This window comes from Nestor notabilis, unplaced genomic scaffold (genome assembly GCF_000696875.1).
Source record: "Nestor notabilis isolate BGI_N333 unplaced genomic scaffold, ASM69687v1 scaffold9530, whole genome shotgun sequence".
Taxonomy (NCBI): Eukaryota; Metazoa; Chordata; class Aves; order Psittaciformes; family Psittacidae; genus Nestor; species Nestor notabilis.
This window is the reverse complement of record NW_009912433.1, coordinates 21,956-46,877: the sequence shown is the minus strand read 5'-3', so window position 1 is coordinate 46,877 and position 24,922 is coordinate 21,956. Positions and strand designations below refer to the sequence as shown.

At 47.5% G+C, this 24,922-nt stretch overlaps 1 protein-coding gene across 1 annotated transcript in view; it reads left to right on the top strand.

Moving 5' to 3' along the window:
* The window catches only part of LOC104409512 (sodium/potassium-transporting ATPase subunit alpha-1), a gene marked incomplete at its 5' end in the record, with an annotated part of 16,647 nt that extends 5,207 nt beyond the window's left edge, over window positions 1-11,440 (top strand). The window contains 14 exons of the mRNA XM_010019408.1: window positions 895-1,004; window positions 1,743-1,877; window positions 2,395-2,587; window positions 3,055-3,230; window positions 3,763-3,899; window positions 5,548-5,698; window positions 6,229-6,397; window positions 7,004-7,158; window positions 7,500-7,623; window positions 8,398-8,543; window positions 8,666-8,796; window positions 9,358-9,459; window positions 10,569-10,660; window positions 11,100-11,440. Of these exons, the coding sequence (XP_010017710.1) occupies window positions 895-1,004; window positions 1,743-1,877; window positions 2,395-2,587; window positions 3,055-3,230; window positions 3,763-3,899; window positions 5,548-5,698; window positions 6,229-6,397; window positions 7,004-7,158; window positions 7,500-7,623; window positions 8,398-8,543; window positions 8,666-8,796; window positions 9,358-9,459; window positions 10,569-10,660; window positions 11,100-11,128 (1,850 nt within the window). The remainder of the gene's footprint in view (window positions 1-894; window positions 1,005-1,742; window positions 1,878-2,394; window positions 2,588-3,054; window positions 3,231-3,762; window positions 3,900-5,547; window positions 5,699-6,228; window positions 6,398-7,003; window positions 7,159-7,499; window positions 7,624-8,397; window positions 8,544-8,665; window positions 8,797-9,357; window positions 9,460-10,568; window positions 10,661-11,099) is intronic.
* Window positions 11,441-24,922: the final 13,482 nt, after the last annotated feature.

Sequence of the window (24,922 nt, the reverse complement as noted above, 5' to 3'; positions counted from 1 at the left end):
AGCAGGAAGTTACTTCTAGATATTGATAAGAATCTGAAATCTCAGTGCTGTGCAACTGAGAGAGGTATTTACCTCTCCAGAACTGATGAGTACAACCAAGTTCAGGAGTTTCCTAGCTGTCGTCTACCTTGTGAAATGTTGTGCTTGCAACGTGTTATTAGCATAAACATTTTTCACTGGTGCTACTGCACCCTGCCCCCAACCACTCCAAAAGTGGTCTGAACCACTTAAAAAAAGCTGCTTTACTGGTCTTCAACAGTAGTACATAAATAGTGTTATTTGGAAGCGCTTGGTTTTGGCCAGGCAACAGTTGGCTTGGCTGCAGTAGAAATAAACCTAAAAGATTTCACTTCATGGAAAGTGCATTAGCTTACCAGCTAACTTGCTGTTCAATTCATCTACCTTGAAGCCAACTTAAGGGCCAGTGTGAGAGAAGCAGTATCTTTAAGGATTGTTCCTTTGGGAGCTATTTCATCCAGTTTCTGGGTGACGGATAAAGTGAGACAATATGGAGGTGGAACTCAGCATCCCTTAGTCAAGCCTTTCTGAAAGAATGTTATCTGTCCAGAATTCCTTGGCTTTGTCAGCATGGCTGCTGCTGGATACTGCTATTAGTGGAATCTTGAGAGCAGAGGTGTTCTCTTGCACTGTTGCCATTCCACCCTCTGGTCTTAAAACAATCAACTGCTCATCAAGTACCTGGGAAGGGAGGACGATTCAAAGAGATATAGTGTGCTAACAGGCTCTAAGTGTTTCTGATTTCTGAGGTAAAGGCTTCTTAAAACTGGGATTTCAGGTTTTGGGGTTTTTTTGTTTGGTTGGTTTTGGTTTGGTGTTTTTTTTTGTTTTTTTTTTTGAGGGGTGGGTTTTTTGACATTCTTCTTCTGCTTTTAGGTGCTTCCTTTGACAAGAGCTCAGCTACTTGGACTGCTTTGTCCAGAGTTGCGGGTCTCTGCAACCGTGCTGTGTTTCAGGCCAACCAGGAAAATACACCAATTCTTAAGGTGAGTTCCTAAAAGAAATCTAAGTCCTGTTCCCCACCATTGCCCTCCCATAATGGTAGTGAGATTACATCCTGTGGGTGACAGGAACCTGCAAGTAGAGGTATCTGCCACTCTTAATCTTTACTGCAGTTTAGCACTCTTTTATAGGAGATGGGACTGGGAAGACACATTTCCACAGCAGACTCCGGACCTCCACTAACTGTCTGTGTGGAGGTCAGGAGCTTCAGACAGGGCTAGGAAAGACCAGAAAGCTTTCCTAGGCATTTCCCAATGTCTGGCTGTTCCAGAAGTCTCTATCTCTAGCATTTGTACACTTAAAAGCTACAAACATCCAATTCTGGGAGCTCAGAGTAGTAGACACCAGAGCTGGGGGAGCAGCAGTGATGAGAGCCTGTTTGTCTTTAGCCAGTCTGTTCTCACTGGAAAGTCTTGGCTTTTTTAAGCTTTGCAGGTTCAGCACTGGTGCAAATGCCAGCAGAACATCAATTCAGATTCCTGCTTCTGAACTGTGACCCAGCCAGGGCTGAAATTAACTGTACAGTGCTTATGTGTCAAATATTAGTCATGTTGCTTAGTAAACTTCCCATAGATAATAGAATCATTTATTCACTCTCATATTGTGTTATGTAGAAGCTGAGATGAATACACCTGAGATGAATACATGTTTCTTTAACAAGATCTGATCATCTATGGTGAGTGTGCTGGGATGTACGTATTGATAGTTGTCTCTTTCCCCAGAGAGCAGTGGCAGGAGATGCCTCTGAGTCTGCACTTCTGAAATGCATTGAGTTGTGCTGTGGTTCCGTCAAGGAGATGAGAGAAAGGTATCCCAAAGTGGTGGAAATACCATTTAACTCTACCAACAAGTACCAGGTAAGCATGTGCCCTCTTAAGGGAGAGCTGCTATGTGAAGCACTGGTGTAAATTGTATTCAGTGTGCTTCAAAACTTGTTTTGGCACTAAAATCTTGTCTAGCCATTACATGCTTGTAGCCTATAAAGTTAAGAGCTTCTGGAGCTGCCTTGACACTAAGGTGTCAGCTGCTGAGAAAGGACCAGGCATGCTTCCAACCTGTGCAGCAGTAGTGCACAGGGAGTGGAAGAACTCGAATCTGGGAGTAGGAATGAACTGCTTGGAAATGACCTTAAGAGGTAGACCTTGGATACAAAAAAGGTCATTGCAACATCTGTGCTTGTATGTTAATGTTAAAGAATACACAGGAATTTTCCTTAGTTTGTGAACCTATATAAGGTGCAGGTAAATGGAAACGAGAGCAGAATATCACAACCTGTCCTGAGCTGCTGTAATCAACAACACATTGAGTGATGGAGATTACTCATGACCTTCACAGTACATGCCTGTAACACCAGTTTCATTTCTTCCACCCTAGCTGTCTATCCACAAAAATGCAAACCCATCAGAATCCCGTTACTTGCTGGTGATGAAGGGAGCTCCAGAGAGGATCTTGGATCGCTGCAGCACCATTCTTATTCATGGCAAAGAGCAACCACTGGATGAGGAAATGAAAGATGCTTTTCAGAATGCTTACCTTGAGTTAGGAGGCCTTGGGGAGAGAGTGTTAGGTAAGGAAATGCAGCCTTAAACTGGAAAAGATCTGTCCCTCGTGCTCCTGTGCAAAGCCCCCACAGATTAAGTGGAGGGTTTTACTCTGTTCTTGCAGTGTAACCATAGTGTTGAGTCAAGGTCATTTCAATGTATGTAGGAACAGTTCTGCTTTAGCCTTTAATCTAAAAGGCAGCCTACAGGGTCTTGTCTTGCCCAGCTGCTGGGTCCCCAAATCAAAATGAAGCAAAGCATTTGGGACCTTCAGTCTCCATGGGGCCACATGGTATTAGATTAACTCCACTGCATGTGAACCAAGCTGTGCCTGGGCACCTAGCAACACCTATGAGTTACGAGAACATGAGCATGACTCCTGCCTCAGTAGCTCTGTTGTTATTGTGCAGCTGTTTGCAGAAGCAATAAGCATTAGCTCTCTTTGCCTCCTGATGGGTAGGAACAGAGTAAACATGGATTTCATGTGTTACAGGATTCTGTCACTTGGCTCTGCCTGACGATCAGTTCCCTGAAGGCTTCCAGTTTGACACAGATGAATTGAACTTCCCTGTAGACAAACTCTGCTTTGTAGGACTGATGTCTATGATTGACCCTCCTCGTGCTGCTGTGCCAGATGCTGTTGGCAAATGCAGAAGTGCTGGGATCAAGGTAGTTTAATTCCTGGGTTGAAAATCACTTTGCTCTATGCCTGTGGATATAAATGGCTTTCCTTACTCTTTTGCTGTAATGTGAGTGAATGAATGATTGGTCAGGATTTAACTAGTAGTAATTGAAGTTTCATTTCTGAGTTAAATACGAATGATTGTATGTTAATGGGCTGAAAATAGAGTTGGACTCCAAACTGACGGGTGCTGATGGCATGGTATCCCAAAGCAAGCATGTGATTGGCTCACATGTGTTCTGTGTGTCCCACAGTACTGCCTGAGATGAGAGACCGAAGCACAGGCTGGAAATAGAACTGAATCTGACTTGGGGATTAACAATTTTCATCGTTTTCCATCCACCTCAATCCCTGGCATACTGGTAACAGATCACTGCCTGTACCTCAGGCTTGCTCTGTGCCAGGGCTCACTAGCAGAACAAAAGCCACGTGGCCTTTCTGGTCTCAAGGGACCTGCCTTTGAGCAGTGCTGCTCTGCAGTACAAGCACGGCTTTCACAGCAGTCTGTTTGCATTTCAGGTTATCATGGTTACTGGAGACCATCCGATCACAGCCAAAGCCATTGCCAAGGGTGTTGGCATCATCTCTGAGGGCAATGAAACAGTAGAAGATATTGCTGCTCGACTCAACATTCCTGTCAGCCAGGTCAACCCCAGGTACTGATAGGTGGGGAAGGCCAGAGTTGTTCAGAGAATTAAGCATTTGCCTCTCTGCTTACACTATAAAGAAAACTGGCAGTTTCTTCCATCCTTTCCCTGCCCCACAGCTGCCTGTCCTGATGGTCTGTCCCCACACCAGGGGAAGGAAACAGGTGGCTGGGTGAAGTCTTCTTTCCCTGAGTTGAGCATTTGCCCTGCCTAGTTCATGTCACTGCACAAGCACCATGTACTGGCTTAACGTAGCAGACAGGAAAATGTATCCAAAGTGGTATAGGGGAGGGAGTTGGATGTTTTGGGACTGTTTTGAGCAGTGATGCTGCAGAGCCTGTACTCTCTACTTCTGTGATTCTGGATCTTTAAATAGAGGCTGGGTTTAATTTTGCCATCAAACATGTACTTAGTCAAGCTTATTTGGGGAAATAACTTAAAGGTAATGGGAAAACTCTGGTAAAAAGAAAATGACTCATTTTAGTCACAATCCAGACTGAATGAGCTACTGAAAGTAAGCTGTTTAACTGTTTTACGTTGTTCAGGGAAAAGAGCTGCAGTGCCTCTTGAACTTGATCACTCAAAGCCCAGTTCTGTCCCTCTTGCTCTCAAACTTTCTTCCGGGTCTGACTGCAGTTGGTCAAAGGGAGCAGCACTTGAATGGGTAGAGGAATTGACACTAGTCAGTAGCTATGAGCAGAATAAATGTGAAAATGGAATCTCTTCCTCATAGGGGTTAATGTTGGCCTTCCTAGCCTGGTGCAGAACTGAGGCATCCTCAGAAAATGTGTTCTGGCATAAGCAGGCTGTTTGCAGAATGGCTGGGCTGTCTGCATTGCTTAGCTTGACCCAGCCTGTGTTTGGGCTGGAGGGTAGCCATGTAGTTTATGAACTGTGAATAGACACCCTGTAGAATGAAATCGCTTGGGGAAGACAAGTATTGTGGCTGAATTCTACTCTGTTTTTAAGGGTAACTCCACAACCTAGCAATGCAGGCTGGGGGTCACTAGGCTGTGTGACTGAGCAGGTCAGCAGCTGGCTGTAAGGGTGGGGAAGGAATTTCCCAGTCTCATGATGTCATGAGCTGTGTGGAGAGTCTCCTAGACCTATAAGGGATGGTATGTTGGGTTAGAGAGGTGGTATTTTGCTGTAGTATGCAGGGTGCCAAACCAGTCTAAATATAACGCTGCATGTTTTTGTTGAAGAGTGTGAAATAGTCTGAACTAACACAGTGTGAGCTCTCTGAAGAGCCACATGTAGGTCATCAGCCTTTTGCAAAAAGGATTGCCTGCAGAAGACCACAGCATCTCTTGTGATGTTGGAAGCTTAACAGCCTGAGCCAGGGGCTCTTCCCTTCCAGAGGGGCCAAGAGCTGTGGAAACAACTGGTCTGTCCTTGATTCATTTTAAAAAGCCATAGAATTAGTCTGCTCATGGGGCTTTTTGTCTGTTGCTTGGCACTGTCTTTTTCTTTGTGTTCCCCATGTACTTTTTAAACTCAGATCATCAAGCTTAATGCAGAGGCTGCCTGGATTAGTATTTAGCACAGCAGGAGCCGGTCTTTTCCTAGAGCACTGAAGAGCTGTAGTAGGCAAATATAATTAATGAGAAACAGTTTAACTTGTGAAGTAAAACATTGTATTGCCTCTTGATTGCAGGGATGCCAAAGCTTGTGTTGTTCATGGCACAGATTTGAAGGACATGACTAGTGAGCAACTGGATGACATCCTGACTCATCATACAGAAATAGTCTTTGCCAGGACATCTCCTCAGCAGAAGCTAATCATTGTGGAAGGCTGTCAGCGCCAGGTAAAGAGAGGGGAGCCCAAGGATTTCATATGGAGAGATCCCCAGACATGCATATAACCTACTAACCAGTGCTGCCTTCTTTGGTGGCAGGACTTAGTCCTCTGAGTGCTGTCAGGTAAAGGGCCAGACTTCGATGTCAGTCTTTCAGCAGCTTCCAGCTGCTGACATCAGGCTACTCTACTATACATAAGGGTCTTGTAGGAAAGTATCTTCATTTTGTACTGAGGCTTTCTTCTGATCCTAGAATGTTTAACACTTAATTCCTAAATGCTATGGAGGTGCTTGGGAGAGGAGGATTCAACATGTTTATGTCCAGCATCTCCTTTATCAGAGAACCATGTTGCTCTCCAAGCCTGATCAGAGTGGGCAAAAGGGATGAGGGAGGACAAGGAAAAATAGAGGTCTCCTTCCAAAAAAGTGAAGTAGTTTTTTGTGTTTCATCTCCTGAAAGATAGGAGAAAGCTTTTCTGCCTGAAACATGTTACATGATGATTTTATTTCAGGCTTTCTATCCCTCTCTTTGTGATTAGGGTGCCATTGTAGCAGTCACAGGTGATGGTGTGAATGATTCCCCAGCCCTGAAGAAGGCTGACATTGGTGTTGCTATGGGTATTTCTGGCTCAGATGTCTCCAAGCAGGCTGCTGACATGATTCTGCTGGATGATAATTTTGCCTCCATTGTCACTGGGGTTGAAGAAGGTGAGTTTATAACTTGTGTGCAGTGGTGGCAAAGTGGCATAATTCAGCAGTGTTACTTACTGATTCCCTCTGAAACAGATTTCTGGAGGGCTCTCCTTTATTTGAGCTTATCTCCACAAGTGTTTTCAAGGAGGGCTTCCTTCTCCCTTTAAAAGTCTTCTCCCTTTCCATGGGACCAGCACAAGCCTTTGGGATGGGTAACAGGAGGAAGCAGCTGAGAAACAAAGCTACTTTGTCCTTTTCCCTAGCACGTGACCCTACAGTCATCTTTGCCAGCTGAGTCTGACACATTTCCCTGTCCGATGGAGCAATAGCTCTCAAACAGGAGCAGAACAGAGGGTGCCTCCAGGGGCTCTTGATAATCCTCAGAACCCAGGGCTGTATAGAGTGAACCCTGATTTCTGTGCCCAGAAACGTTACTCTGTATAGGTGATGCTGTGGATGGAGCACACAGTCTCACTTCTACACACAAGGAAACCCTTCAGGTTGCTGCACTAGCGTTTTGCTTTTCAGTGTTATCACTGAAGCTGCCCATGTGCTACTTGGCTGCCTTCTGCTGATAAGGAAGAGTTACATTAATTAGTTGTTCTCTCTTCCTTGCCCCAGGGCGTCTGATCTTTGACAACCTGAAGAAGTCTATTGCTTACACCCTGACCAGTAACATTCCTGAAATCACGCCGTTCTTGATCTTCATCATTGCAAACATACCCCTTCCACTGGGAACAGTCACCATCCTCTGCATCGACTTGGGCACTGACATGGTGAATGTTGTCTTTTTGTCTCAAGAAGAAACGTGGATGTTCTTGGGGTACCCTAAAGAAAGAACAGGTGGAAGGAAAATGCTTAAATAGAGTTTCCTCTAGTGTTCTGATTTAAAATAAGCACCGTTTGATTCTCCCTGTCTTGTGGCTCTCTGAGTCTGAGGGTCCTTCAGTTCCATGTAAGGGCAAACTGGGAATGGGGAGGGGGTAAGGTCCTTCCTGAATACTACAGCTATGGCTCTTGGATGATGCTGTTTCTGCGGCTGAACATGTGGGGCAGGGAAGGCTATATGCAGTGGAAAACTGAAACGGTTCTAACACCAGTCCTACCACTTCCAAAGGTCCCTGCTATTTCCCTGGCATATGAGCAAGCAGAGAGTGACATCATGAAGAGGCAGCCCAGAAATCCCAGAACAGACAAGCTGGTGAATGAGCGGCTGATCAGCATGGCCTATGGGCAGATTGGTAAGCTGGGCTGTTCTCTCTGGTGCTGGTTTGAAGTCGGTGGTAGCAGGGGTTATACACCAGCCTAAGTCAGTGACTGTTCTGCTTATTTTGGTAGGGTTGAGGTTTGGGATGTGTGAACCAGAACCTCAGAATTTGCTGTGATTCTGTCCCCATGGCACATAGCGGTGGCTTGCGCAGCTTGAGCCGCTGAATCGCTTTCACAGTGACGTTGTTTAATTGCATAGTGCTGTAAAGGAACTGGCTGACAACCAGCTCTCCTCTGGTTCAGACTTGTTCAGCAAGAACATAGATCCCATTGTTAGTTTAATTAGAAGTAAAGGATTCTCTCCAGCATATCCCTAAACACACGGTATTAGGAGCCTTGATTAAAGGCAGCTACAGAGACGTGCCCAGTTCACAGGACAGGAGCTCATGCTTAATTACAGCAGACCTTGGGAACCTTCTTGACTGTATTTTGCAAGGGTTGGGGGTGGGCAAGGCTTAATGAGAATACAAAGAGTGTTTTATCTTGTGTCCTTGAGCACTGTGCCATCACAGCACATGGCAGAACAGAAGTAACTCTGTACGAAGTTGGGAGGAGAAGCTGCACAGCAAGAGGGATGCAGCTGAGTTTGATGTTAACAGGAGTTACTTCTATAACTGTTACCTGGGAGGCTGAGCCCCACAAGGAGCAATTTTTTAGGTGTTTGGGGTCTCATGCAGACTGCTTTCCATTATAATTGCACTGCACAGTAGCTTCATCAGTTTTATCATCGTTTCTTACCTGTTCAGGTATGATCCAGGCCCTTGGGGGTTTCTTCACCTATTTTGTAATCATGGCGGAGAATGGGTTTTGGCCTTCTGGCTTGCTGGGGATCAGAGTTCAGTGGGATGACCGATGGATTAACGATGTGGAAGACAGCTACGGGCAGCAATGGGTAAGTTTTGAGGCACAACTTAGAGCCTGCCAGCCAGAACACCAATGCCTGCTAAACTTGGTGCGAGTTCCAGAGAGCAAAGGCAGCATGTTGGAACCAGTGCTCTCTGTTTTGCTTCCTAGACCTACGAACAGAGGAAGATAGTGGAGTTCACTTGCCATACAGCCTTCTTTGTCAGCATTGTGGTTGTGCAGTGGGCAGACTTGATTATTTGTAAGACCCGAAGAAATTCCGTCTTCCAGCAGGGAATGAAGTAAGTCAGGCTGGCCAAGGAGGATGTATTCTGTAGCACACAGATTCTAGCTCTTCATCCCAGCAGTGTCTGGGCTTCTTGGCATAAGACTTCAACAGTCTGGTGCCTTGGTAGTGGGTAAAAGAGGGAGTGGGTGCTCTCCTTCTTGCCATACCTGCTACGGTTGTCAGGCTGAGGCAAAGTGAAATGACTTCTGCTGGTATTGTCTGTGGGAGCCAGCTCACCTCTAAGGACAGTGGCATGCTCCCTTACACAGCCTTGTGCTGCAGCTGAGCAGCTGATGAATGAAGAGATCTGGTGGCATGAACCTCAGCCTCCGTGTGCATTTGTGATGAAAACTATTGCTGGTTAGTTGCTGACTTTGTTGTGAACTGGAATATCTCTGTCTGGAGACATAAGACCTTTGTGTCGACTGTACCTGGCCTGGTAGTCCCCACCTGATCGACTTCAAAGCTAGACCTGAGTATCTGTTTCTATTCACTACCATGTGGCAACTAGATGTTTTTAAGGATATCAGCTGGAAAAGTACTTTGTCTCTGACTGCTCTCCTGTTTCTACTAGGAACAAGATCTTAATATTTGGTCTCTTTGAGGAGACTGCTCTGGCTGCCTTCCTCTCCTACTGCCCTGGCATGGATGTTGCTCTAAGGATGTACCCTCTCAAGTAAGTTGCATCATGCTTTTTGTGCAGCAGGCTGTACCACAGAACAGCAGCACTTGGGTGGGGAGGTGGATAAAAGTGGTTATGAGCTTGTGGAGCATGAAACCTACTTTTAACCCAGAAGAGCTCAGGCCGGAGGGTGCAAGTGATCCTTTGCTGTAGTGTGTCACACCAGGGGTTTGATTTTCTTTACTGCTTATGGAATGTTTATGGGGACTCTGCAGTTCAGTGCCCCACTTAAAGCAGCACAACCTCAAGTTGTACCAGTGTGCTCTAGTGCAGCTGCTGTTATGCTTACATGGAGTGTTATTATAGGTAGGCAACTGCATCTCCAAAGACAGCCAGTTGAATTGCTCTAAGACATAGGCCAGGTGACTCTTCTTTACTAACTGATGGTGATGGTGTCTTGTGCCTTTTTCTGCCTCCCACAGAACTAGCACTAGTAATGGAGTCTTTGGAAAGATGCTGCGTAGCGCAGATGACCAGCTTTCCTAACAGTGGGGAGGGTGCCAACATCTTAAGCATTGCTCAACAGCACTGCAACATTTCATGACAGGGTTTAGTCTCAAACTTTGAACAGCCCTCTGGCTTCTGTGCCATGAAATTTTCATGGCAAAAAGATCCTGGTACACCTTGTGTCTCATTCGGAAGCGTTGTCTAGTTTGATGCTGACGTACAGGCATTTCCTACTGAGAAAGCTGGCCTCTACTCAATGCCTGCAGCAGCTAGATGTTAGCACGTGTAAATCATAAGGGAAATGAATGCAGTTCAAGTGAGCAAGGCTGTGGGCGCAAAGGTTATGTGTACTTGGAGGAAATGCTGCTAGATTAATAGGTGGGGAGGTGCTGGTACAGAGAAGCACAAAGGTGCTGTGACGCACCTCATGTTGGAATTAATAGCCAAATAGTGGATTAACCTATTGCAGCAGAAAACTTGGTGGTAATTCTTGGCTTGGAGGGTTCTCAGCTGAACCACAGCTTTGTGGTTGCTGGTGCACTGGCAGGCTGGGACATGCCAGCCTTCCTGCACTCCTCTGGGCCATGAAGTCAGAGCTCTGCTAGGCACAGAGCATCTTTGCTGCCTGTGTTCTTACTGTCTTCTCTCCCAAACAGACCGACCTGGTGGTTCTGTGCCTTCCCATACTCCCTCCTCATATTCCTGTATGATGAAATCAGAAAGCTCATTATCAGACGCAACCCTGGTGGTAAGAACATGCTGCTAATCTGTGTTTCCTTCCCTGCCGCCTCAGGCTGCTGAGCTCTGTAGAAGCTCTGACAATGCTCAAGGACCCACAGTGCAGACACTATGCAGTGCTGTGTTCCTCAATGCTAATAGTGCAGGTAGTTCAAATTAAGGACTTTTTGTCCCTCTCCCTGCATTCTTGTGCAGTATATGAAAGTAACGATGCACTGAGATAGGTGGAAAAGACTGATAATGCTTTGGCTAATTCTAGAAAGCTGGAACAGGGCATGAAAGCTGCAGCACATGAGCAATTCGGCAAGACTTTATCATTGTGATGGGTCACTTACTAGTTCAGGTGCTACTAATTAGTGCAAGTTTGCAGAGCCTAAAAGGAGCTCTCATGAACCTCCTAATTACTCTGCTTTAAGACTTACTCTGCTTTCTGCCTTCTTTTCCCTCAGGTTGGGTGGAAAAAGAGACCTACTACTAAAAAGTGCCTGTAAACCATTCCATGCACAGCCTATGCCACCTCTCCACCACCTCCCCTGTGTGCGTACTTCATCTTTGCAAGCGCAGAACTGTGCCTGGGCAGGAGTGAGCTGAAACTAAAGGAAACATGAAGAAACATGGACTGGAGGAGAAAGCAAAGGGGAAAGTTGGGGTGTGGGGAGTGTCTGACCATCAGTCCATGGGGATGAGAGTTTGAGTAGTTTTATGTGCCTTTTTGTTTTTGTAAAAGGAAACCGAAGATTTTGTATGTGGATTTTTACAAATAAAGATGGATTATAAGAGGATGCCCCCACATGGTCTTAGGTGGATGCTTTTTCTCAAGGCAAAAACTGGGTCAGGGCAACCTCACTTCCCTGCTGAGGGTGTGGTGGTGACCAGCCTTTGGTGCTTCCCTTTCCTATAGCAGGGAAGCAGAGCTGCTTGACCCAGAGACAACAGCACGTGGCTTTTAACCAGCACTGGTGCATCTGACTTCAGCTCAGTGCCTAATGTGGCAAACTACTTCCAGGCACTTACTTTCAAAGCCTAAAGCTCAGGGAGCCTGCTGGCCTCTGCATCTTGGTTACTTCCCACTAATATAGCACTGAGTGGAGAGCTGGTGGCTGGTTGTCTGCTCTGGCTTGCTTACAGGAGGCTGTGACTGGCTTGCTGGGCTCAGAATGAGAACAGGCTTCCACTGACTGGCACTTGGATCCCAGCAGCCTTTGTTCTCAAAATCCTGACACTGATTTTCCTGCTTGCTTTGCCAAGCACAGGATAGTGTTTCCTAGTGTCCTCTGTGCATGCACATGCTTGCTCTGGCATGCTGCTTGCCCTATCTCAATGCTTGCAGTGGAGTGATGGAAGTATCTGCTCACAGATACATGATCCTTCACCTTCCACTTCTGAGGAAGGCACTTCTGGGCTCCAGGTTGGCTCTTTGGGCTCAGGTGAGTTGTGTTGCTTCCCTCTGACTAGTCATTTTACTATGTATTGCTTGTGTGGCTTGCTTCTGAGAACTCAGTGGGGGTGCTGGCCTTTTGCATGTGGACAGTCGCCATGAAGTTCATTTCATGCTCCTAGTGCTGTTGTGCTAAAGCCGCCTTCGGAGATGCTTCAGGCCCTTGGTCCTATTCCTGAACTGCTGGTCTGTGCCCCTCTTAAGTATGTATTTACTTCTGCAAAGAATCACTCCAAACTACAGCACTGAAATGACTGCAGTTAAAACTCCATGTTGTCATCCCTCCTGATTACCTTTTCTGAAGGTAATACTTTAAAGCCAAGTTCTCTCATGTACTGAACAAATTAAACTCAAATAGCACTAGGGAGGGGAGAATAGGAGAGGCCGAGGGTGGCAACTGTTTTAACTTGTCTTGGACACTTTAATGTAGAACCCCCATATTAAAAATAATAAAGTCTTCCACTCATTGGAATCTGCACATGCGAACAGCTGAATTGATGCAACTGGGCTTGAGGGGAGCCAAGCCGGGAAGGGGAGATGAGGAGTTCTACTAAAGGAGGAAGGAAGAAGGTGGGATGAATTTTGCTGGTGATGATGATGCTTGTTCCACCCAGGCGTGACACTTGAACTTTTTGATTAGTGCTTCAGGCTTCCTCAGAGTCCCACTGCAATGGCGTTGCAACATCAGGGTTGCTTGTCTGATGCACAAGAGGAAAAGAAGGAACCTGTTGTTCTTCCCCTGGTATTTCAGCTTTAAACAGCCTTGGCTGTGGGCCTCTTGCTAGAATTCAAGGTGTGAGGAGGCACTCAAAGTGCTGCTGCTTTTGAAGTGAGGACAGGCTGCTGATGGCCTTGCTCAGGAGCATTGTCAGGGCTCTTAATACCTCTGAGCTCCTGTGCCAGAGCTGAATCTGTGCTTCATGCTCATGCTGTTCCTCACTAGGCTGTCCTTGCTCTGTAGTGTAGCTGAGGCTCCTTTGCAGCCAGGTCCAAGACATGTCTTGCAGGAACACTTCTTGGCTACACTTGCTGCTCAGGAGTGACATCTCACACCACTCCAGGAGCATCCCTTGTGTTGGCCAGTCTAGTTGCCATTTCCTGAGAGAACACTGAAGCAAGCACTGGCTAACAAAGGAAAGCTTCACCCCTGTGAAGCTGTGGCTTCTTTAACATCCTTGTGTAGGTAAGGGACTGAGGGAACTGTGACTGGGACAAACAAGGCTCTGATGCTTGGGGAAGGGAGCAGGTAACCAGGGCCGGGGTGGTGGTGAAGGCAACATAACATGTTCTATATTGCCTCTAGATGTTGGCCACTATTTAAAAGCCAAGCAATATGTGGTAATTAGAGACAGCATTTAACAGCAGCTTCCCTAAAGTGCAGTGGACTCTTGACATACAGCTGAGCTCATCCTTTCCATCCTCAGAGGGCGGGATGTGCTGGTGGCAACAGCATCTTCTTAAACCAACAAGGAAGGTTTTGCATGACATGTTGTGACTCACCCTTTCCTACCAGTGAAGTGACCTGAAATAGAGTCCCTGAGCAGATGGGCACAAAAGGGCTCCCAGAAGACAAGTTCACAGGGGACAGAGGGACAGCAGAGGCATGTGGCTGACCTACACATCTCCTTTGCTGACCCTGAGGGTAAGGGCAGGACATGGGATGATGCCCACTAGGCTTTAGGAGCCTCAGCAGACCCCTGCAGAGCAGTGACCTCCTGCTCTGAGTGCCAGGCTCTTGCTGAGGTGTTTTTATATCCCCGTTAATCCTTATTTCCATGAGACCCACCAATTAGTAAGAAGAAAGGCACCAGTCCCTGCTGGGGACCTGCTCCCAGTGCCATTCCTCAAGGAGTAAAGCACTTTTCCACCAGACCTGACAGCAGGCAGCTCTGAGCCCCTCCACAGCGGTCGCTGTCCCCTGACTCTACAGCCTGAAAACAGGAGGAGGGCAGAACATACCACTCCAACCTATGAGGCCTCTGACCCAGCTGATTAGCCAGAACACAGAGCAGATTAACCCCAATTAGGTGGAAATGTATAAACAAACATATTCAGTAAAGCCTTTTGGATAGGCTCTCCAGGAGCCTGGGCTTGAACACACCTCCCAGGGACCTCCCTTAGCTCATAGCTTCATACTCCATCAGGTCCCAGACAGTACCGATGCTTGGGGCCCCTTTTGTGCTCTCCCATAGCTCCCTGCTGCAGGCTTGCTCAGACCCTACTCACGCTGCTGTGTCCTCTCCTCCCTTCTTCTCCTTCTTCTTTCCTTCTCCTCCTCCAGCCTCCACAGCCCTCCTCTCTTCCCCTTACTCCATGTGCCACCCCAAGAGCCTCTGGACTCGTGGGCTTTGCTGATGAAGAGTATGGCAGAAGGTGTCTATCTATCTATGGACAGTTTTACTTCCTACAAGGAGGGATAGAAATCTCATCCCACTCGTCTTTCCTCCCATGAGATCTGTCTCCCTGCTTCTTCCACCTGGCTTCACAAACACTAACATTTTCACTTGCCTGAAACTTTTTGAGCCCTCTTCAGCAGGCTGGAAAGCCAATATGGCCAGAGTTTGCCCAGCTCTGGTATCAACATCAATAGGCTCTTGCATTTCTGTAGTTCCTTCCACTTTAGAGGGCCCCAAATTTCCTGCATGGTACACAAAAAAATCCCCTCTGCCTCCCAGAGGCTTGTACTACTGTCAGGCAAACAGACAGTTCAAACAGCCAGAGAGGAGATCTAGTTGGGAGGGAGGTAACTAGAAGTGGAATGCCACTGGAACTTTCCTATTATAGTGGAAAAGAGCTGTGCCTCCTAAGGAGCCCTTGGGAAGGTTGGTGCCAAACTGGATCCCCAATGCACATAGGCAAGTCAGAAAGTGAGGGATGGTTTGAAGGATCATAGAGGAATGGGAAACCTCTGTGCAGACAGAGCAGCTCTGCATAGCACTCACCATAGTGCTGCAGAGGGGAGGCTGAATGGCCAGCAGGGAAAATTCACAGTAGGGGTTTTAAATGTTAAGAAAAGGGGGAAAACCAAGGATTCTTGGCAGGATGTCATGTGCATGGACTGGGACCACGGCTGACAGGAATCACAACTCAAAATAGACGTCAGCACTAACTGGCTGAGAGCAGCCTTCAGGGAATGAGGCCCAAGGTGCATTGTGAAATCTAACACAACAAGTGTGGTTGCTATGGAGGGTTATTTACCTTGGTCTTCATACCTGCCGGACGTAAGATACTACTCTCAAGGTTCACAACTAAACAGATCTGGGACCAATGGAGAGATGGCCAAGACATTGACTGGAGCACCATTATTGAGGGTGCAGCTCTGCACAGCTTCACAGCAACAGCACCAACCAAAGGAGCTTTTGGCTGTGGACCCTTGCCCAGATGGACTGACCCAGGTAACTTGTGATGCCACTTAGTGACCTGGCTTTCAAACAACCTCCTGAAGCCCTTCATTCATACAACACCTACCTGCCTATCCACGCATATATTTGGTGCTATGCATCAGGTGGTGAGGATTTTACATCCAACAATGCCCACCTGCATTACCCATCCATATAAATCTGCTCTGGCTGAAGCACAGTAACAGTGTTATGTTTCTGGTGGATGAACCAGAGCATCCCATGGTGGCTTCATCCCATGTCTGGGAGGACAAGACAGAACCTGATCCAGGATAAAACCAGACCAGAACAGGCATGAAGCTTGGCTGTGGAAGAGTTCTTGTCTCAAAAACTCACAAAAGATTTGGAACCAACAAGTTCATACTTATCTGCCCTGTGCATGGCATGCCCGGGGTGTGTTTGATCTCATGTCAGGAGCCCTACAGTCAGGTTTACCACATCATCAAGCTACAACCTGAAACGCCTGAGAAGAGCCTCCCCGCAGCTCCGTGCTGCCCCAGCCCCAAAGGCAGAGGAGAGGGGGAAAAGGCTTAGCAGGCAGTTGGGTATTCTTTTCCCCCATTAGGCTGTTTTCCCCTGTGGTTTTCAGTTGTGACTGCAGCTGAGCATCCAGGAACTTCTAGGCTTTTTTCTTCTAAAAAACACTTTCTAAAAGGAAACCTGTGAGACAGGCAGTGGAAACATGGCTGTCCCCAGCCTCCTCTTTCTCACACGTGCTTGCCCACATGCTCTAACTTCTCTGCTCTTCTGGGTTTTTTTAGGAGATAAAAATAGAAACAAAGAGATTTTTTTTTCCATGAGAGAAGAATATTTCCGAGTGACCTTCTTCTGCAAATTACTCCTAAAGCAACAGATACTTGAAGGCTTCGTAGAGTCACAGAATCAACTTGGTTGGAAAAGACCTTTAAGATCATCCAGTCCAATCACTCCCCAGCACTGCCAAGGCCAGCACTAACCCCTGGCACTGAGGGTCTCGACTACACAGTGTGTGAACACTTGCAGGGATGGTGACTCCAGCACTGCCCTGGGCAGCCTGTTCCAAGGCCTGAGCACTCTCTGGGGAAGGAATTGTTCCTCATCTCCATCTAAATCTCCCCTGGTGCAGCTTGAGGCCATTTCCTCTTGTCCCATCCCTTGTCCCTTGGGAGCAGAGACCAGCCCCCTCCTGGCTCCATCCTCCTGTCAGGCAGCTGTAGAGAGCGATAAGGTCCCCCTTGAGCCTTCTCTTCTCCGGACTAAACCCCCCACAGCTGTTCCTCATAAGTGAAGTCTTCTCATTACTGTAGACCAGGGAACAGCTCAGCTGCACTGCTGGCATCCAGCACGAGCTGCTGGAAACAGTGTCATCACCTGGAAATACGAAGGTGTGATAGGAAAGAAAACTTAGTACTTGGATGAGCACCCTCAGGATCTACTGGGGAAGATCCATTTTGATCACAGAGAGAGCAATTGAGGCAGGATCCTCACTACCTCCTCTGAAAGCAGTCAGTCAGCTACAGTTGGCTTGAACCTTCCTCTTCTTCAGTCTGGATTTCAGTGTGGTTTTGTAATCAGCTGTCTGAATTCATCATCTTTAAACCCTCCACATGTCATTGCTGGCGTCAAGAAACTTGCACTGGTTCCTTGATGGGTCCCTTTTCATACCCTCGTGGTTTCATTCTACCAGTGAGCTTATGGGAAATCCCCAAATTACTACCAAATTTAGAAGAAGAACTGAGCATCTCCTCCTCCTCTCTGTGCCTCATCCTTCAGTTAGCCCCTTGTGTGAAGCGCTCCACTTGTGCTGCTGCAGGCACGTGGTTGCTGGAGCCTGAACCCACCTCCCCAAAACACACACAAGTGGTATGAAACAACTGTGCTATAAGAATCATAGAATCATAGAATGGTTTGGGTTGGAAAGGACCGTAAGATCATCTAGTTCCAACCCCTGTGCCATGAGCATAAGATAACTTTTCTGCTTGCATTATCCTTACTCTGTCTTCACTCACATCAGTGGATTATTAACACCTGAACACTCAGGCAAGATCTAGTCTTCTAAATACATGACCACAGATGTCTTACAGCTACAGCTGTATAAATACAGCTACATAAACCCTCTCCTGCCTGACCACCTTTCAGGCTTGAAAAGGCTTGTCCCACGCTTCAGGAAGAGCACAGCAATGCTATTGCTCCCAGGGTATCAGTGCAGCTTGACCTCCAGTAGCTCAGCATCCCAGCCCTGCCCTAAAGGGGAGCAGAGCGCTGGCTCTGGATACCCTCCAGCAGCAGCCTGGGAAGGGCAGAGCAGCCCCAGGGACAGGGATCTGTTCAAACACACAGGGAGAGGCAGGTATTTTGCCCAAGGTTTCATGGAAATGAACTGAATTGCCAGCAGCCCTGGGGAGCAGGTTAGGATATGCCTCTGGGGCCATAAGTATGTGATGGCTCACAAGGGGTGGGGGGAAGCTTGAGAAAGGCATCCTGCTAGAGTCAAGCTTGAGGAAGGAGGAAGTACAGAAAAGCCCTTTCCTTTGACAGCATCACCCCTATCGAGCCTTGAGCAGGAAAAGGGACATCAGCCCCTCTCTGATGTGTCTGTGATCCAACCCTAACAAAGCCTGCCCCACCTTGCTGACGGACAAAAGTGTCCTCAGATGCCATGTGCTGTGTTGCTGTTAGACAAACAGCTCTTCACACATCCCTGGGGTGAGTTTCTGCACTCACTGTGTACAGTGGGGACACAACCCTCCATTCCACAGACGTGAGGCATGATTCACACATTCCCAGGAGGGCACAGTCAGAGGATCAGGTTTGATGGAAGGCAATGTGGCATGGGCAGGAGAAGAAAAGCTCTTGAGCCCCACGGCAGCTGCATAAGGGAGTGCACAATGTGTTCCACCTCGGGCCATGGGTTCCCCTCGAAGCTATTCCTCTTCCTGGTATCCATCCCTTTCTTGCCAAAAAATGCGAGAAAGGGGATTTTTTCTTTCCTTCATTCTAAAGCACTTGGGAGCTGAGAGATTTTGCTATAAATGGCATCTTTCTCGGGAAAACTATGTCACCCTTGGCCTAGGACTTGAGAGCTAGCCAAATCACAGGTACTCCTCTGTACTCACATCACTCCCAGCTCCCTTAAACTTCCCATCACCAGCCAAGGCTACGCACTAGGGAACACAGGACAGGGGGTGAGCAGTAGGAGGATAAGGGGTTTTTAGGAGAAGATCAAATCTCAAACCATCATATTTGCATTCATTAGGAGGCAGTAAAGATGCTAGGCAGGCAGGACAATTAGAGATAAGGGCAAGCAACATGCTGTTCCCAGCCCGAGGTCCTGCCTGCTGGTAAAAGTGGGGGTGCAGCCCAATGCATTCTTGACATTTTGTTCTCCCAACTGATGCCAGGTCAGTTCTTATCAGAGATCTCCACGGCCAATGATTTTTCATAGTGGATAACACTGCTGAACTCCATAGGGAAAAATCATAAACCTCTGTCCTAGGCAGCTGAGCAGAATGTTCCCTTTCCGTCCTTCATATGGCGGTATTTGTGGCTTTACCTTTTCCACTCTTCTTCATTTAACCTCTTTCCTGCCTCTGACAGGAATCTGACCTTGTGCGTGTCAGCCTGTCCTCCCAGCAGAAGCTGCACATGAAGCTCCCTCTTGAGTGGATTTTGGCTAAATCTCAAGGATGCTTTTGCTGCTGTTTTTCCTTTACACTGACCTATGTGAAGCTGGGCTCAGTGTCACTGCTCCGTGTGAGACACCCTCCTTGTTCTGCTCTGTGTCCAGCTTTCTGCTAAAGCAATATTTGGGGAGCTCAGTTCTGTGTGCTGAAGCCAGGGGAGCTGGGGATGCAATCCAACTGCTTCCCTTTAGATTCTGTGCCCCAGGATAAGAAAGCTTTCCAGTAAGCGCTCACACCCCAGTGATAACGGTGACAAAAGCACACCCTTGCCTAGGCTAACACGTGATGGTACTGTTAACGCAAGCAAGGTGCTACTCTGCCCTCCACCCATGTGTACAACAGCTTGAGGCTTTTCCAGGACTCCCTGGGATGAGTCCTCACAGATTAGGCAACAAGGAGCATGTTAGTTTTGGCCAGGGGCAGCGCTGGCTTCAACCTACCCTGGGCTGCGTAACCCAGGGGCTCCCCTTTTGCAGCACCTCATCCTGGGGCACTGAGCATGTTCCTCTGCAAGGAAGGACACCTTTTCATGTGTAGCACAACTCGCACTGCAGCTTGAAGAACCACCAGGGCTGTTTCTGTCAGGTACCGTGCCCAGTGCCACATCTTCCTTTCCAGATCAAACTGGGAGAGCAACAGCAGAGTTCATTAGTGTAGAGTATCACAGCCAGGACAACCCACCTGGCGAGCACTGCCTGACCACTGCTGTTGTTCAGACTTGCAGGGTTCCTCCAGGACATTGGCAATTGCCCCCAGGAGCAGGGTGTTTCATATCCCCTATGGGGCTCAGGGATCTTGTTCTGCTGTAGCACTTCCCTGCTCTCTAACTTCAGAACTTGGGGGTGGTTTTCATTTCATTTCCCTTGCCTCTTTGAACTGCTTCAAATCCAGGCAGCAGGGCCTTTCTTTTCAGGTTTCTGTTGAAGGTGATGCCATCAGGCAGAAACACGCTCCTCATTAACTGCTCTATTGTACCATAAATATACTGTGACATGTATATTATGTGCACTGTATGTATTGCCTGTGTGTGTATATATCCATATATATATAAACATGCATGTCTCTGTAACCTGTGCTCATACTTACATACGACACTGTACTCGCACATCACTAGTTGCTCTGCAGTGTTTTGCAGTGGAAGTGATCTTGCAACTGTGATAGCAGGACATCCAGGAGATGAGCTCCTTGGCAAGTTTATGAGCCAGTTTAGGTCCCTATTTGGGTCTTATCCAGAATAAGCAGGATTATTTTCCATTCTGTCCATTCTTCCATACTGACAATCAGCAGCCACCAGTGAGCAGACTGCTCTACCACAGACCCACTGAGCTGTAGCCAGTCTCATGCATTATCACGTTACAACATCAGATGTCAGCTATATCCAGCCATGTTTACATTGGCACGGCTTGCATGGCTTGCCTAGGGCCCGCAGGTCTGTGTGAAGTCATCCTTGACCCACACACCTTGCTCTGCAGGTCCTAACTCCCTTCCTTGCAGTGCTGTGCATCCCCAGCTCTACAAACAGTTTCAGGACCCTATTTGCCCATGCATAGCCATATGCTTTTGGAGGGGATGTGCTGTATTGCTTGGCACAGCCAGGGTTAGTTCTGGCTCTCCAGCAGTCCTCCTTGTTTTCAGTTCCTCTGAGGGAGCTGGCTATGCTCCTCTTTTCCTTTCTCCTCCCCTAAAACTACCAAACCTATCAAGCACATCAGCGTCAGTAGTTGTAAGAACAATGACTATTTCTCGAGGTCTGATTTCCTTGCACCTTGTGTAGTCACAGGGTGAAACAGTCTTTGACCTTCCTCTGCTGCTTCCCATGGACCCCAAGCTCCAGTGGAGCTTTAAGTGCTCCATCCTTCTGCTCTAATGTTTTCTCTGTACGTCTGGCACTGTGTGATCAACAGAGATTACCCAATAATTCAGGTATGAATTTGAAAGACAGGGGCCTTCCTGTGGTCAGTAAGGAGGTGCCTTTCTGTTTATTACATGCAAATTCTTCCCACCCCTTCTCTCTCCCAGGATGTGCTTCCCAGCACCTGTAACTGATGCAAAGCCTTCGATAAGGCCAGGATGGATGGGCCTTTGAGCAACCTGGTCTAGAGGAAGGTATCCCTGCCTGTGGCAGGGGGTTAGAACTGGTTTGGCTTTAATGTCCCTTCCAACCCAAACCATTCTGTGATTCTATGATTCTCTGATACAAAAGCCTGGAAGTCACAGGAGTGCCTGTTCCCAGCTTCTTGCAACAGCAGTACTAGATCTGGGAGACCAAATCACATACCCACAATTCTTCCCAACCTGACCTGATTTTTTCCTGGCTTAGATCTCGACACTGGATTACCCTTGGATACATGAACAAGGCACAGCAGGGAGATCCTTGAGAGTTTTCCCAGCTCAGCCTGAACACATACCAGCCTGCCTCTCTGTCTGTAGCCAATCTCTAGTACTTCAGATAGTCAGCCAGAACTGTCTTGATTTCACAGGAATATGTAGCAACGGGAAGCAGGTAAGCAAGTGGCTTGCAGAGAGAGAGAAAATCTAGCCAGACTGCATGCCTTCCTCCTGACCAGGCAGACGGTAAGCACATCTGTGATGGAGAAGGAAGCTTCAGAGTGCTCTCCGCACCTCGATCACATCTCAAGAGCAAGGGGAAGCTGCTTCTGGGCACCAAGTGTGCACTGCTCCGGGTGCCACAATGTGTGAGGACACTGGCAGTCAGATATCCCTGTAACTTGTCCCCTCTTCTCCCAGACCCCAGAGGAAACTTACTGGTCCAGTGTCTACCCAAAAGCAAGGTTCACTGCCCCACTCACTTGGGTGGACATGATACCACTGGTACACACTGATGCTGATTTCAGTGGTTTTAACATTATTTGCTTCTCTGAGGCCTGTGTTGGCAAAAAACATTTGATCTCCCGAGCAATATAAATGCACAGCTGCTTCCTCCAAAATAGGAAGTAAATGGAAGCAAGAGGAGTGAAAGTGTGTGTGTGCTTTTGTGGTGCTCATGCTACAGAGAGAGAGGAAATGAGTCTTGGTGCAAAATAAGAGGAAGCGGGAGAAAAACAACACAAAGCAAATGCTGCATCCATTGAACGGGACTTGAATTTGTATCTTGGCTGCTTTTTGACTAACTTATGGTATCACTAAAACCCATTCTCCTCACAGGGAAAGAAACCCTGCAACTGTGCATTGTCAGCATGACGGAAGAAACAACGGCAGCTGATGCTGGTTGGGTCAGTATTAGTCTCACAGACTGGCCTTTGTTCCCAGAGTGGTGACAAAGGGCTCCCTTCTTTCCTTTACCTCCCTCGAGTTGCTCATGTTGGAACAGTGCATGTTTTAAGACTATGTCAGCTATGGGCGGCATGCCTCAGCCAGCTCCCATCAAGACCTCCACCACCTCTGTCTTTTGGGAGGCGTTCCTCTCATGCACCGGTGCCCTCCATGGAGGGCACAGGCAAAGGCTCATCTCCTTATCATCTGATTGAACTGTGTGCTCCTGGGAGCTCATTGATACTAAAGATAACCACAGGTAGATCATAAGCCCTGAACCGACAGGTCTGCAGGATACCAGGAGTATGCACAGTGCTCTATTGCTTTCTGGTCCACCTCTCTGGTTACTCTCAGCACCTCGTAAACTTGTCACTCGGGTACTCTGCTCTCCTGGCAGAGAGGAGATGGTGTTGGTGAGTCTTAGCTGGTGTTCATTAGGGTGACCTTTCTCCCCCTGCATGGAGGAAGAGACTTCAGAAGCTTTTTTCAGTCCTGAGAAGGAGCAAGTCACCATTGATGGTGTAACCCCAGCCTGTGGTGCATGCTTTTCAAGAAGAGTAGCCTCTCAGCTGGTGATCTTTGGCAAGAGGATGCCAGCAACTGGCAGAGGAAGGGAGTCTGCAGGGCATTGTGGTGGGTGGCAGGGCTCTTCCAGACAAGGGTCTCAGCTGGAAGACACATTTCCCACATTCAGATATCCCTGGTAGCCCCTCTGCCCTGGGTCGTGAAGGTCTCCCCTCCAAGCATCTGCATGCTGTAAATGGAGAACACACATAGTAGGGCAATATCATAGAATCACAGAATCAACTCATTTGGAAGAGACCTTTAAGATCATCAAGTCCAACCGTTACCCCAGGACTGCCAAGTTCACCACTGAGAGTGCACCTGCAAAGCCATTTGATGTGATCCCAGTATTCCCAGTCTGCACACTCTGCACAGCCCTACTGTGAGCTATCTGTTAGGATTATTCCTGCCTTAATTCTAGTGCTATTTAACTTGGCAGCTTAAGGAGTTCACCTTCATTATGTTTCTCATGTCCTTTGTACAGAGGGATGAACCTGTACAGAGCCATATGGAGACACAAAATAGGGCCCATGCCCTCATGCATGCAGGTCCTAACATGCAAGAAGACACATTCAGAGACATTTACACAGACACTCACTTGCAAAATATGGATCTTGCATGGAAAATAGAGCACTACACATAGATAATGACAGATAGATATGTTCTAGTGCTCTACAAGTGTCATTGCCCCTCAAGGGAGTCTGACGAAAGCAGCACAGTACATTAGATTTCAAGTTGATGTTTCAGTGTCTCCCTTTCAGAAAACAGGGTAATAACCTCTGAGGGCAGCAAACAGCAGTGTATAGAGGAACCAACACAGGTGCCAGAGCCTTTGCTGTACTTCTCACATGTGAAAAGACCTCAGTAGGAATATCACATGCTGGCCACCATGTCAGCACACAGGTCACACTATGGGGAGATACCTGCTGTCAAACGGCAATCAATCTTTGTCTGTTATGTCTCCAGGTCATGTTTGTACAAGGGTAGCGTAACTACAGGAGTGGCCTTCCTTGAACAAAAGATGAACGTATCAGGATGGAAGTTAAACAAGTGGAGCTCCACATCAGTCAAAACAAGGGGCTCATGACTCGTGATTGCCTCCTCTCTCCAGCTCCTCTGGAGCTGAGTTTTCCCCTCTGGGCTGTGTCTGATGCCAGGCAACACGACCCATGTTTAGCCTAGCAGGCACCGGTGCACATGTATGAGGACAGACCTGCCTCTGTCCTGAGGCTTCCAGAGGCAGCTCAGAAACACAGCTCATACTCTCTTCTGAGGTCTGGGTTCTGTTAGAGTATGAATGGGCCAGATGACTTGACATGTATGTAGGGTAAAAGTTCAGGAGGAAAATTAAAAGGGAATATAAAAGATATTGTGTTGCAAGACATATTTCTTAACCCATATGTCTTTTTTTCCCTTACCTTGTGGGCTACTGCCCAGAGCCCCATGAGGAGCTGTGGTAACATGTCCACTTGTATCAGAGAGTGCACAATGGTAAAGGCCGTGCCAAACAGGCACATTTTGGGGAGGTCAGCAACGAAGTTTCCTCTTTATACTAATAGCAGCCACTCATGCATCCAGATCCCAGGAGCGATGAGACCAGGGACTGTGAAACCAGGCAAAACCACATGCTCTTGAATCAATGACATCTGGGGCCTTTGTCTTTCTGCAACAGGAATGATGAGTTACCTACAGCTTGATTTCCTACACAGAGCAGGTGGAAGGGCTTAAACTTAAGCTTATTTGAGACTGGTCAAGGGAAAGAGTTTGTCTCTACAGCTGCATTTTACGGCACACATCTAGAAACAGTTTACATATGGTTAGAAGGAAGCCTCTACGTTATTGTGGTTAAAATGACCTCTTGGTGTCTAGCCTCTATTTTAAGTATGTGATGCATACATGTTCTCATGCCAGAGCTCTTCCATCTTTTAGCTGGAATA